General features: G+C 43.2%; 1 protein-coding gene across 4 annotated transcripts in view; it reads left to right on the top strand.

Moving 5' to 3' along the window:
• Window positions 1-14233, top strand: part of NDRG3 (NDRG family member 3) — a 62256-nt gene that overhangs the window by 13075 nt on the left and 34948 nt on the right. For all 4 annotated transcript variants that reach the window (XM_075768268.1, XM_075768265.1, XM_075768266.1 and 1 more), the window contains exon 2: window positions 13638-13743. In XM_075768268.1, the coding sequence (XP_075624383.1) occupies window positions 13687-13743 (57 nt within the window). In that variant the 5' untranslated portion in view covers window positions 13638-13686. The remainder of the gene's footprint in view (window positions 1-13637; window positions 13744-14233) is intronic.

Raw genomic sequence — 14233 nt, 5'->3', positions numbered from 1 at the left:
ATCTTTTTATCTTTGAAGAGGATATGGTAGAAGCATATAAAGTCTTAACAGCATGGAGCATTATACAAACTGATTATTCGCTGTCTCTTCGATAAAAAGACTAAGACCACCAAATGAAAGTAGTGGGCTCAAAACAAAGTGAGATATTTATAAAGTGGGAGCAGGACCTCTTCCTTTCTCTTTGGTGTTGAGGTTTTAATCTCTTGGAACAGTTCCCTGGATTTAGGCTGATTTATTCTGCAGTTAGCACTTCATCAGAACACTGTTCATAGGGCTTTGAAAGCTTAGCTCTAGAGCTCTGTTCATAAGAGAAATCCTTTCCAGTCTTGGAGTAGGCTTTGAATAAAGCCTGGCAGGCTGAAACAGCCCCTCTTACCATTTTTGATTGGGCAAAGTCAGTGCAACCTCTCGACAAAGTGTTTTGGTGGAAACACCCAGTAAAATCAAATACAGTCAAAACATACAGCCTAGCCTCCTGGCTGGTATTTTGGGGTGGTTGTTTGAGTATTAAAGCTTCTGTGACAACAAGAGCTAATGTTTCCTCCTTGTCTGACAGTGAGTTGGGATGGTGGTGTGTTCTTACAGTTGTGGTAGGTAGTTCCAGCTTTAGCTACTACAGAGATAATACAACAATAAAGTACCAGCCAGTGGCAGCAGTGTCATTTTGGGATTGCTCCTTAGGATTTCAAAAAGGGCAGACCGAAGGAGAAGGTTTTGGATTCATGGACGGGGTTCCAATGTACAAGTGCTGTTTAGCTGTGGTTTATTACCTGTGGTTTGTTGTGTTCACATACTCATTGACAGAATTAATTTCTTGCCATTTTAGGCTGATTCAGAGCACCTTGCTAAACATTTCTTTACTTAATTGTAAAAAGAGATATCACTTACTTAAAGCACAATTCACCTGAACAGTCTATAAGTTTAAGTTGTATTTCAGTTTAACATCTGCTCCTGACCTGGAGAAGGGCTTCTGGTCACAAAAACCGGTCATTATTTCCAGCTAGCTAAATAAAAGATATTACCTCAATCTGCAAATCTTTTGAGGTATTCGGAGGTTGAAAGAGGAGGGAGAGGAGCGGTGGGGTCTGTTGGTGTTGTCCAGATAACCCTCCACTGTAACCGCTGTACCATGTGCTGAGCTGCAGTGGGAGCGTGGGACCTGGCTCCCTTGGAGAGGCTGACGTTGGCCTGGGGACCGCTCGCTTCTGAGCAGGGTATGGCTCTGCCTGAGACTGAATCAGGCTCTGGAGATGCTGAGGGAATATTCAGTGGCAAGGTGGGTTGGTACCAGTTTACTTTTAAAGTATTAGGTATGATCCGGAGTAATTGGATTACTGGGGCTTAACAGATAACCAGTTGTGTTATGCTCTGTGAATGCTCTTAGACCTCTCTACCAGTCAGCTAAAACTCAGCGTAAATTGCTGTGGAGGAGGCTCAAAAGAGAATCTACACTTTGGCTCCATGATGGTGGCTTAAACTAATATGATATTCTTTACAATTGGGTTTGGCACCTGTTAGTACCAGAGTTCACCTGTCTTAATTACATCTTATGGTATGACTACCCTTCTTCAGAACATTTTAAATCTCTTTTGAGGGTTTCTTTAGAATTCATGGCTGTAACATTGCAATACTGGACATGGGGTAGGTATATTTATCTGCCATTTTCCAAAAGGATTAGGCGGTGAAGCTTGGAGAGGGAGGGGAAAAAAGTGATGTTGGAGTGAATAAATTCAATCCAGAACTAACTAGGGCTCTCATTTTATTTCTGAGATCAGCAGTGCCTTTAAACTAAATTCTGCTTAAAGGTTAATAGGGGAGAAATATGCATGTAACATTACAGAAAGGAAATACTAAAATCAGGTAAAATACTGATAATTTTTCTCCAGGTGAGTGTTCTCAGGCTAGCATGTCTTTATAGAAGGTATTATCAGCAGGCTTTTGTAGGGCCAGGGCTGGTGTTCTAATGCTCGCCGTTTGCTAAGGCCTTAGCATTGGGAAGGTCCTTCTCTGCACAACATATGCCAACTTCTGGAAAGCTGTGGCTGCTCAGAGCTGTTGAAATGGGCAGTCGGAAAGAGTCTTAGATTTAGCCTCCAAAGTGTGTTACTTTATATTGAATACTTGTTTTGTCATGTTGGGATGAAAGAGTATTCTGTGTATAATAGGTAAAGATGTTCATAATTTTTGTGACTATCAGGGAAGGAGAGAGGCACCAAACTATAGATTTCATGGGTAAGGCTGCCTTACCAGTTTTTCTGCAACACAAAGCCTGAGAATAAATAACCTTTGTGTCTGGAAAAAACAACAGCGTTTCAGAGTACTGGGGAAGAAGCTTCTACAGCACCTGAGAGAGACTGACGCTCGTCTGAAGTACGTGTGGATGTACGAGCAAAGGGGAAGTATCACTGGGTGCTCTCCTTTTGCAGTTTCCTAGGCATTCGCTCCTGAACTGTATCAGACTGGATCTTGCACTACACAGATCATGTGTTATTCTGGAAGGTGTTTAATATTTTTCAGGGATGGGATCAATTTATTATTAAACCTGTTATTTTGACATATTAACATCTGCCCTGAAAAATCTACCAGGAGATGAATTTCTGCTCCATCTATGCCTTTAATGTGAAACATCTGACTTGATTCCTTATTCATTATTAAACAGTTTTAAAAAGGGAATTTTTAAATAGATCTGATGCGTGGCTGTCACAGTCACTACTTCTGGGTTTCCATTTTTCTTTTTATTCTGGTCTGTGATATTTTCAGGTTAAAAATCTCATTGTTTATACATCTACCTTCCACTTGCAGCAAGGCAAATTCCCATTGGATAAAAGAAAACAATTTTTGTGATGAGAGCAGTGTGTAATGCTGGAATCTACATCCTTAGAGATTTTTCAAATCTGTGAGGCCCTGAGCAACTGCATCCAGCTTTGAAATTACTCCTGCTTGGAGTAGGAGGCTGTGCTAGATGACCTGCAGAGATCCCTTCCAGCCTACACTGTTCTGCAATTGCATTCAGATTCCGTAAATGGAAGCCTTGCAATGTCTCTGCCGTGCCAGCTTCACCTGCAGAAGCTGTGAACAGACCGCTGAGAAACTTCTTCGTAGTACTTCTTACTCGAGGAATTAGCATTAGACTTTGGTGTAATTCTGTAGTTTCCTTGCAGGCTGAGGGCCCTGGACTGTGCCGAGGAGCTTCTCTGCTACTTGCTTGTTTAAGCATGTAGAGAAATGTGTGGTAAGGGCTTCATGTAAGGTGTGTTAGATTAAGAAGGGATGCTGTTTGGCCTGCCCAGCGGTGCATCTGGTCATCCAGGTCTCCAACAGCGGCAGTGTGGGAAGCTGTTCAGGGAGAGGCTGGGCACTGGGCAGCTTTCTGCTGCTTTTCACCATTGCTCTCCTAGGATCCACAAAGGCTGGGCTATGGATACTGGAGGATATATCCGTTTTTGGTTTTGGTTTTTTTTTCCCCATCTAGTGTCTGTTTATGGATCTGTTCTCCTGAATGTGTCAAAGCATTTTTTTGAATCTCCTGAAATAATTTACCTCCAAAACCTTGAATATTTGAGCTCTATTAATAGTTCTTCTGAATGGTGGGTTGTATCCCCCTCTCATTTCTCCTCACTCCCATCATTGCATTGGCTCTATTGCTCCTGTGATCACAAGGTGAGCTGCTTCAACTCACTAAAACAGCAGATGTTTTAAAACCTGTGCTTTAGGAAAAACATCCACTACCCCCAAGTTTTATAAATACAGCAAAAATAAAGATGTGGTTTTAAATATAACTTTTCACTGAGTTTTATCTTTCAAACATTTTCACAAGTGCTGAACCACCGGATGTTTCTGTGGATCATCCAACTCCTGTGCTCTGTCTGCACCAGGAAACACGTGTGTTTGTGGTGTGGGACTTGCCTGGCAGCTTTGGAAGTGATGGCTGACGCCAAGGATTCGCTGGGTGCCTGCGATGGCTGTGCCACTCCACAGTGCCCCTTGGTCGTGGTGGCGGTTGGGTGATCTCGTCCGCTCTGTCCCTGGCTTCCTGGTTGTGACATGTTTGAGTAACATAGCAAGTAAACAAGTAACACAAACTATCAGTTTGAGGATCCTTTGCCAAGGGACCATTCAAATTCTTTCCTTCTTTTAGTTGTCTTGGCTTGCCACTGACGTGTGCTTGGCCGTGCTTTATGGGATTTTCTATTCTGGCTCATCTGGACGAAGTTCCCAGTTCTTTTGAATTCCAGCCGTTCCCAGGATAGCCTCCTTAAACTTCCTATTGAGCCATGCAGGGTTTGTAGTTAAGGTGGCTCTGTCTTTATGCTTCATAGTGGCACACAAATTACCTGGGCTTCCCATGCAGCATTTTTAACAGTCTCCAGGCTCCTTGTAGGATTCCTTCTTTTTTGTTGCTTTTTCTATTTTTTTTTTCTAATTTTGTATGGCAAGTTGCCTCATTTTTTGTATAGTTTCTTTTCTTGAAATTGAGTGTCTATGAGCCAGATTTGCTGGCTTTCTGTCACATTACAGCATTTAGCCTAATTGTACTGTGTTTTCTGTTGAAAAGCAGATCTTCCACTCGTATCCTTCAAAGGCTCATTCCAGTGTAACTTATTCCACAGGATAATGCTTCCTAAAAGAGCAACTGCAATGGGCCCTGCTTCAGTTTCCTCCTGAGAAACAGGTCACTTGGAGCCCTTGTGTGCCCAGTGTCACTTGAGGGAAGGGCAGGGTCTGACACAAGTCATCCCAGTAAACTCTCTGGAGTTAACGTCTCCGTCCCTGGGCAGATGTACCTTGCAGGGAGGCGATAGCTTCGGGCACACTGAGCAGTCTCGATCTACCGCTGGAGCAGTAGGCATTTTCCATCCTATGTCTCTGTTGTATTCATGCAGGTGTTTACGAGCTGCTCCCGTTGCTCATAAGGGAGGATGCTCGCAGTGGCTGGAAGAAGACGTGGTCAGTTGCTGCATCCCGCATCTGTTTCCGCCCTCTCTGAAATAAGACATTATTACCTGTTTTATCAAAGGACTTCTATCCATTTCAGAAACTTATAACATGAATGCCCATGCTGATGCGTACTGTATGTTAATTTATAACCCTGGTTACTTGGACCCATGGAACACCATGAAGACTGCAGTGAGTTAACTACTTTATCTGTTTTTTTGCCTACTCTGTATGTTGTACATGATCTTCAACTTAGACTGCAGGATTTGGAGCTGACTCCAGAGCTCATTACCTGTCTGGTCCTGATTACATGAGCCAGTCCTGATGTTCATGTGATTGTCCGATAGGCTCACTCAGTTCACTAAAACAGCAGAAAGCTGGCCTGGCAAAAAGTCAGCACTAAGTCTGCTCACGGTTGGGCATGCCAGGCACCGCTTAGGGCAGGGTTTGGGTCACGGCTGTAAGAGGACGGAGGAGCAGGGCACAGGAGAGAGCTGGAGGATCTGATGTTCCTTTGTGGGGGCTGTGACGTGAAACTTGAGTTTCTCTGTATCCTGAAACCATACTCTACAACAAGGCAACTCAGATTAGCAAACTGAGTTCTGTTTTATATTCTGTATACGCTTTATCTAAATTGACTAGATTTAGCCTATCTTGAATCTAAGTGCAGGCCCCTGCATATCATCTGGCAGTGTCATGAACGCGTACTTTATCCGCTCCATGATTCAACTGAAGAGCTAACACTGCCCAAAACCCCAGTTTGTTACAATCAAATCTCAAAGCAAGGTCTTTATACTTGACAGATTTAGAAAAAAGGTGATACTCAAGGAGCTGAAGGAGCCTTTTCCTCAGTCAGTTCACTGATCCAAGTGAAAACTAGTCCTGGAAAAAACAGTTGAGGCAGTAAGCAGATCTGACTTGCCGCATTACTGTGTAATCATCAACCTGGTGCAAGGAAAGGAGAGGAAGGAATTTCTGGCTGGCGGAGGGAGGGAGGACAGGAGCTCCCTTTTGGCAGCAACCCACAATTATATTAAATGAATAATGAAATTACATCCTGAATTGATTCTGAGTTGCCCCATATCCGTTACTGGTTTTAACTGTGTTAATTTGAGTTGACTCTCCTGTGCTGGCCTGAGAAGGGGCAGAGAATTTGGCCTGACATGCACAAGGATGCTTTCTGCTTGGAAATTAATTCACAGTCTGGAAATGATGGAAGTGACAGCAGTACTGCAGTTGTGATGGTTTTGGAGTAATAACACTGATACTTGAGAAGAGATTGTCCTTCAGATGATGCAGAATGGGCAATAAGCCAAACTGAAAGAGCTTGTTCTGGGAAGCTCCAAGGAGCAGTGCTACATGGGTAAGGGAAAGATGCATTTAATTAATGAGGAAGAAGGGGGGAAAGCATATAGTAAAAATCTAATTTTAGCAATTTGTTTTTCATACAATCTATGTGCATTCTCAACATTCACATCAATCCTGTGAACGTCCCTTTTGCAAGTGGTCTGCAGTCAGAGCAGATTAAAATAGTGAAAGTGCATCCTGAGAGTAAAATCTGTCTTCTGTGTACATCTGTATTCTTATATTCAGTAGGCATAATTGTTTAATACTAAACAATATGTATTTGCTGTGATAAAACTTAAAAGGTCTGTCTCATGTCTGGTGGATAACTTGGAATTGGAGATGTTGAAATGTTTGATCAGCTTTTGGCTGTAAGTATACTGTTTTCTGATGGCCAAATTCCATATATTCAAGTTTAAATGAAGTAAGAAGACAAGTTTGGATTTGCTCTGTGAAGACAAGAGTAGAAGTGATTTAGATGTCTACAAGTTTAAGGTAGTTTTATTTTTAAAATGAAAGTGACTCTGCAAACTTTTCTTACGCATTTGATCTGAATATTTTTCTTCCATCCCAACAGCACTTCACACAAATGAGTTAAAAAAGATCAGTCACAACTGCATTGCAAAATAGGAAAACTGAGGTCTGACTAACTGCTTGTTTAGCTATACCATAACTTAAATGGTGGTTCCCCCCCCACAGCAAGAAGGCTCAGTTGGGTGTAAAGTCTATATTTATCAGTGCAATTTAATGGTTGGTAGCCAGTGAAAATGCAACTTTTTCAATAAGATAAATAAAATGCAAAATCAGCGTTAAATTCCAGTAAATTGAAATATGCTGCTTGATGATAAAAATCATTGTTAAAATCTCATTTAAACAGATTTTCAATCCATCTTGCTCTGGAACACTTTATTTTGCTCAATGGGATACATATTCACATTTGATTATTTTTTTTTCACTTAAAATGTAAAAACGCACAGTCAATTAGTAGGAGGCATAGTTGAAACAAAGCAGAGACAACCTTGAAAATAAAACTGCAAAGGGAACCAAAGGATCTGGTGGAAAGCAGCCAGACTTAATCATAAGCTGCTTAAGAGTAAGCTGCTGCTGAAGAGACCGATTTCCCTGCTCGCTGTGTGCCATATCGGGGGGGGGGGGTGTGGAGAGCAATTGAGTTCAGCTACACGCTCTGCCACGGTGGGTGAGAGCTTGAAGGCATTGGCAGGGGATGGATAGAGGAGTTGGCATGGGGAGAAGCGGTGAATGCAGCAAGGGTAGACGGTGCTGCTGGAGAAGCCATGAATGTTTCCGTTGGGGCAAATGTCCATCTGAAGCCTGTGAGAGCCCTCACCCTTACCTGGGTGGGACCTCCTGAACTACCGGGGTTGTGAAAGCGGGTGGCTCAGTAGAGGGGAAAGCATCTTTGAACAGATCCATTTGACCATGTCCTTCACTATAAAACTGGTTAAAAGGGCTCTGTAGTTTAGTTTGGGCTGTGGGAGCTGCCGACGCTGGATCATTGCTTTAGAGTGGTGCCACTAGGCAAGAAAGGGACGTGGACAAATGATGTGAATAACATAATTGATAATAATAGCCACTGCTTATTTCATTTGCAGTGGGGAGAACAGCGCATTAAGGGCAGTCCTGCAAAGCTATTTGAAAGAGATACCGTGATCAGAAAAGGCTCTTTCAGAGACAATAATTTGCATCTTTGTCATAGGAGAAATTTCTCATTCCAGTTTATATCCTGGATATCCCCGCTCTAAAACTGCTTGGACTGTACTGCACAGGGGAGCTCAGCAAGGTTCAGTGTTTTCAAGGGCATTGGTCCAGGTAACCTAAACCAATTTGAAGACTTTTACATTTTTCTTGCATTTCAGCCCTATAGTTGATGCCTGTCAATTCAAATGGTGACTAAGGATGAAGACCTGCTAGCTAAGTTCAATTGCATGTGTGGCAGTGTGACGCTTCTTGTAATTAGAATTGGACTCTTTCTCCAAAATTAATGGAAAGCTGGACACAGACCTTTTCCTTCCAAAACCATTGTTAAATGTAGGTCTTGTTTCAACTCCTTAGTATATTTAGCAGCTGGCATTTCTGTCCTGGGTGTAGCCCAGATTTAAAGGAGGTAAAAGCATGCAGTGTTATGAAGCTGCTGTCGCTCGTGTGCGGTAGCTGGCACTGTGCTGGTTAAGCAGAACGTAATTTCTCTCTGCAGGCTCGCAGTTTGTCTTGGAGGTGGAGCGCCATGTGGTGCATTCCCAAAAATACATGAGCTGGAACACAAAGTGAGTAACCTAGAAAAATATTTTGAAAGTGAATTTGGACTCTTTGCCTGTTTTGCTGGAAGTTTACTGTGTCAGCCAGCGTTTCAGGATAGAAAACAGAGTAGCCTGTGCAGGTGGTTAGGAAGCACACTGCTGTCAAGAGGCTTTCAAAGGACTGAGCAGCAACATAACAGGAATGCCCAAGGGTCTTAAAGGCCATAAATGAAACTTATTTTACTTAATATCTATATGCCGAGACTGTGGCCTGCTTGACCAGGCTGAGGAGCCTCGTCAGGCAGCGAGGTTCTTGCACTGGCTGCAAATTCTGGGTTTGTTCCCATCTTCCTTTGCACTCCCTGGAGCAGCATTTCTTCCTTCCAGCTTGTAAGAAGCGGGTAGCTGTGTCAGAGAGCAGTTCTTGGAAACCTAACCCAGAGTGTCATCGCTGTAAGTGTAGTCAGTGCCTAAAGAGGAGGTTCCTTCAGCCGGCCTCTGCTGGGCTGCCAAACAAGAGAGCGTATATTTAGGTACATTTAATGCCATGTTTTGTAGCATAGCTGGGTAACTGTCTTGTGTAATTTTGCCTCAATGCAATTAACATACGACGCAGGAGTATAATGAGCTATGGTGTTAACAAATTAGAAGCTGTAGTCAAGTTCATGTATGAGTAGAGATGAACGAACAAGAATTTTCAGCCTCTGAATACAAGATTTTGTTGCACCGAGTTCCTAAATGTGGAGAGATTGCACCTCCATAATAAAACAGAATATTCAGGGAGGTGCCCAGAGACTTGGATTCAAGATCCAGCTCTTGCAGCTTGTAACCCTGTGGGGAGTCGTACTGCTAGAACTTTGCCAAAGAGAAGCGGGAGCCTGAGTACCCACAGGCGGTGCAGTTTATGCTGCTGGCTCTGTGAGTGCAGGCCTGTAGGACTCATGCTCTTGACTTACTGAACTTACTTGAACACAACTTCTTTTTTTGTATCTTGAAATTATGTAAATTGAGAGCACCCTTGGAGTAAGCATGCGAGCACATATTTCAGATTTTATTTATAGATAGATGGTTTCTTGCTGGGGTTCACCTGCCTTCGCTTTTTGCAGTGTTCTGTGTCCTACCCTGATTTCTAGTCTCTGTGCTAATGATTCACCAAACATCTTTCCTTAATTCTTGTCTTACTGGTTTCAAAAAGCATAAAGTCTACTCCAGCCTTCGGGAAGCCTTTGGAAAGGGATGGATGGTTTAAATTGGGGTATTCGAGTGTATTTATAGTCATATATAAATGGAGGCAAGAGGAGTACTTGCAAAGCAGGTGGTACTGGGACATTTATAGAAAAATGTATGATTTATACACAGATCATTCCAGGCAAACCTTTTGCTTTGCCTGTAGCCTGTCTTCTACAGAGCTCTTCTGTGTGCTATGAATATTTATGCTGCTTTGTTGTGGTATTTTAAACTTGCTTTCAGCTTATGAAATGACATGTTTGTTTCTTTAAATAACAGGAAGAGTGGAGGGAGAGAATTGATTGTTTCCTGGGGAGATGCATCTCCAGGTCTTTTACAAGGAGCCTTTAACATGGTTGGAGCTGAGGATAGCCCAGGGCACCAATAGCCCACCTTTCCCTTTGCCTCTGCATTTGGAGATGTGCTTTACAAGGTCTCTCTGCCACAAGTGTTCTCTTTTGAGAAATTCTTGTGGCCTTTTTTGGACAAATGTGCCCCTTTGCCATGTTTCAAACCAAAAGCCACATTGCTGTTAGCATGGCAGGGTGCTCAGGTGAAGTTGTGGGGAATAATCATGTAGAGCGAGTCAGATCTTGTGCTGTAATAACAAGCTACCCAGATTTGGTCCAGGGCAATCACATTCAGATTGCTAAGACCTTGGGAAGACAAAAGTATGTGCATCTGCCTACAGAATCTCCTTGGAACAGATTCAAATGAAGTCCTGAGGCTGTGACAGCTGTTTTCCAGAGGGTTCACAAGCAAGTGGATTGGGAAGAGCTGGTTCAGCAATCTAAAAAAAGCTGCTTGCAAGCAGTGATGGGGACCCTCTGTACCTTTTCCTTCAAAAAGCTTTGAGTTTCTAGGAAAGCAGAAAAACCTCAGATTTGCTGGATAAGCAGATTAGAATCAAAAGGTTTGGAAAAGAAATCCACCATCTGGCCATTTGTGGCTGCGCAGGTTTAATCTTTCTGTCTGATTTTGCTCTCAGTTCAGCAATTTTCAGTGGCTGCCTACCTTGCCTCAGCATTCGGTCCCCTCCAGCCCCTTCGGAGGTCCTGCTCTCGCTCCTGCAGCCTATGTGAGTCTGCTCCAAGCCGAAGACTCTCCCAGGCTGGCTGTGCTGCAGACTCATTGCAGAGCATGTGTCTTACTCTTCCTGCGTGCTTCCCTACAGAAGTTTTCCCAGCTGCATGGGAGCAGGAAGGTGGTCTCTTCTCTCTCAAGGAAGTTTCACCTAATTCTGAGTCCAACTTCCAAACCAGCAGCCTTTCTTGTTGCTGCCCAGCTTGCTTTAACAAAGGAGCAAGGCGGAGTGCAGGTATAACACAGCAGTTTGTTGCCTTAGCCCTGAGACCCCCTCTTCCCCTGACACAGTATTTGGAGCAATAGTGGACCGGGAAGATAAGCATCAGATTAATTTCAGAGTTATGTTGTTTGTGTACACTGTAGTTACATCTAGGTACCAAGTATGAAATCAAGGCTGATGAGATAAAAGCATTTGATAGTCCTTGCTTTGAACACCTACTTAGGTTTTTATTATTCTCATATAACAAATGATTAACAAAGTAGTGCATGGGATTTACAAAATGTGTCTGTCTTCCCTCTCTCTTGACTTTACACACTTCATGAACTGGCATGCTCATATCAGCAACAACTGATGTCCCCGGGCAGGTTTATGCAGGACACATCGAAGGGCTCTTTGGGAGTTCTTGCTCTTTGTATAGCTCAGGGGAAACTAGGGGGAATATTTGCAAAGCTTTAGCGAGTTTCTTTGAGCAATCTAACACAGAGCAATTGGTGCTCTGAGTTGTTCTTTGGTCAGTAGACCAAAGTAGAAAATGATTTATTAGATGCCCTGCTTCACTGCAGACCCTGGTTTAGGCAAAAATGCTAGGTGTGAGCCTAAGACTCATGAACCACAAACCAAGCATAACTTCCCACTGCCTTGTGTATAAAAACCCGCAGTGAAAGGTGGCTGGTGTGTGCACAGTTTTTTAATCACTTTGGGCAGAACGGACAACTTCTTGGTCTCTTGGGTGACTCCAAGAATAAGCATCACCTTGCTGCCTGCCATCAGGTCCAGCGGGTGTCTTTTCAAAGCAGTATGAGAGAGGAATAAGCTCTCCAGATAAGAAGGTGGTTGTTCTAGTACTGTCACCTGCTGCAGATTTGTGAGGCTTGTTTGAAACTCCTTTGGTGGCTGTAACCTTGTGGGATGCTGTTTTGGAGAGAACCTGGTAGATGTTGAGCTCTTAATCAGTCCCAGTGTATATGAAGTTGTAATTCCTTAGTAGAAAATATTTTTTGGTCTCCATAACGCCTCACCACAATTACAGTAACTAGCTCTTCCTCTGGGGCATACAGTGCATTATATAATGACTCTTACTGCTCTTCTGAATAAATATTCATCGTGGGGTAAGGGTGATGTTACCTGTAAATTAACTGCTTTCTTGGAATTCTCACAACTGATGTGTTTTACAGGAAAACAATCTAAAAAAGAAAAATAATTTCACGTTTCCCAAAGCAAAGGAGCTAAAAGAGAGGGGAGTTGCTATGGCTGATTTCCAAAGGAATAAGGCATTTTGTGCCAGACTGGCTTCAGCCGCACCAACGTTAGTCCCGGCACAAAGGGGGGTGACAGGAACGTGCAGTTTTGCACAGCGTTTGGGGTGAGGGGAACCCATGTATGTTGAAATTAAGGTGGCTGGAGAAGCACAGTTGCAGTACTCTTTTTCCACTTTTTTTCCCCCGTGGTTAGCAGCAGAATATTATCTTGGACGAAGATTTGATTTGTGACAGTATTTGAGAGTCTTTTTCTAGCACATTCAGCTAACGCCCAGGAAGCCCACCATACGCCTATTCCTGTCCCTACTTATGTCCATGACTTCTTGTATTTCATCTACAGTAATATGTATAGTTTTCCTGAACAACCAAATAATCTGCACCATCAGGCATGATCATCTCCTATTGCCAGAGCCCTCTTCATATTGCTGCAACTGCCTGCTCTAGAAATTGTTCTGTCTAGAAACACAGGTAGAGCCTCTAGAAAAAAATTTTAATCCCTGGTAAACTCTGCCATATTTTTCCTCCATCCTCACTGTTGTACTTATACTAGAAGTTTTCTTCCCTGACTCTGTGGCAGCAGTGATTTCCGATAGACATATGGCAACCTTGATTACATATGGCAACTGTTGATTACATTTTTTTCTTTCCTTTGATGACTCTGCCCCACCTGATGGAGAATGATTGTTTAGGCTGCACAGTTAACAGTTTTACCCTGCACATGTTCAACTGGACCAGGACTAGCTGAGGGCCATTCTATATCCCACCTCATAAAACAAGGGCTGCCTTGGGTTCTGGGCTGTCTTATGTTCTGCATACAAGGTACCAGGGTCTCCACACCTCTGCTCCTATGTGCAAATGCAGTGTTGGCTGCAGGTTACAGGCACAGCCCTGTCTGTAGGGGCTGGATGCTGTGGTTGAGGTGTGCCAGGCATGGCAGCGGGATGTCAACATTCCCACATGTTGAACACGGTTTTTCACTCTGCTGATCCAATCATTTCCAGGCAGACTGGCTGAAGTACCAGCAATGCATGGAAGTGGATCCAGACTGATTGAGTAGAAGGGCCTGAGCTTTCCGGGCCAGCTTTCAGTGGGCAAGGCAGCATGCAGGGTAGGGAGTTACACAACTGACACACTTGGTGCAAGCACAGGCTGTTTGCCTTCTACAGTTACAGGTGCTTTGTGTTGCACCAACAACCGGCTTCTTTCAGGCTTCAGTTTGAGCATATACAACTCTCATGAAAGATTGTAAAGCTTTCTTTGGCTAGAATCTGTTGTAATACTGTTTCTAACAATATGCCTTTGTTTCAGAATCACCCATTTGCTGCTCTGAGAGTTAATTGGCTCCACTTACAGCACCATGGACGAATTGCAGGATGTTCAGTTGACAGAGATCAAACCACTCCTGAATGATAAGGTAATGCTAGCTGCTCCTTTGCTCCCACATGTGTTCTCTGTCTGACTTTATGTCTGGCCAAGAGTCCTGATTGCCAGAATCTGTTTACAGCTTGAAGTACCTTAAGTACTGAAAAATAGTAAATGCTTCCCCACTCTGACAATCTACCACCACATACTCTTCCCAAGTCTCAGGGAAAGACAGACCGCCACTGTTCAGGTAAGTTTGGAGTCCTGGCCAAACAGTATGTCATACCATTCCGACCTGTCGGACCTGTAGAACGTCTAAGAAGTTCATGCTTGTTAGAGAAACCTTGTATTGTATCCCATTTTCTTGATTTTACTTTTTAGTTTGAATTTTTTTGTCTCAAATTATTCTTTTTGTGTTTTGACCCCCAAAACAAACGTCTCCCTGGGTTTAGTAATGGAGAGCCATTTCCTTTTAAAATCCGCAGAGCCTGGCTAGAGCAGTCCAGATTCATGCAATACTGAAACTTTGGAAAATCATTGTA

The sequence above is a fragment of the Balearica regulorum genome, chromosome 16 (genome assembly GCF_011004875.1).
Source record: "Balearica regulorum gibbericeps isolate bBalReg1 chromosome 16, bBalReg1.pri, whole genome shotgun sequence".
Classification (NCBI taxonomy): Eukaryota; Metazoa; Chordata; class Aves; order Gruiformes; family Gruidae; genus Balearica; species Balearica regulorum.
This window is presented reverse-complemented; position numbering and strand designations above follow the sequence as displayed.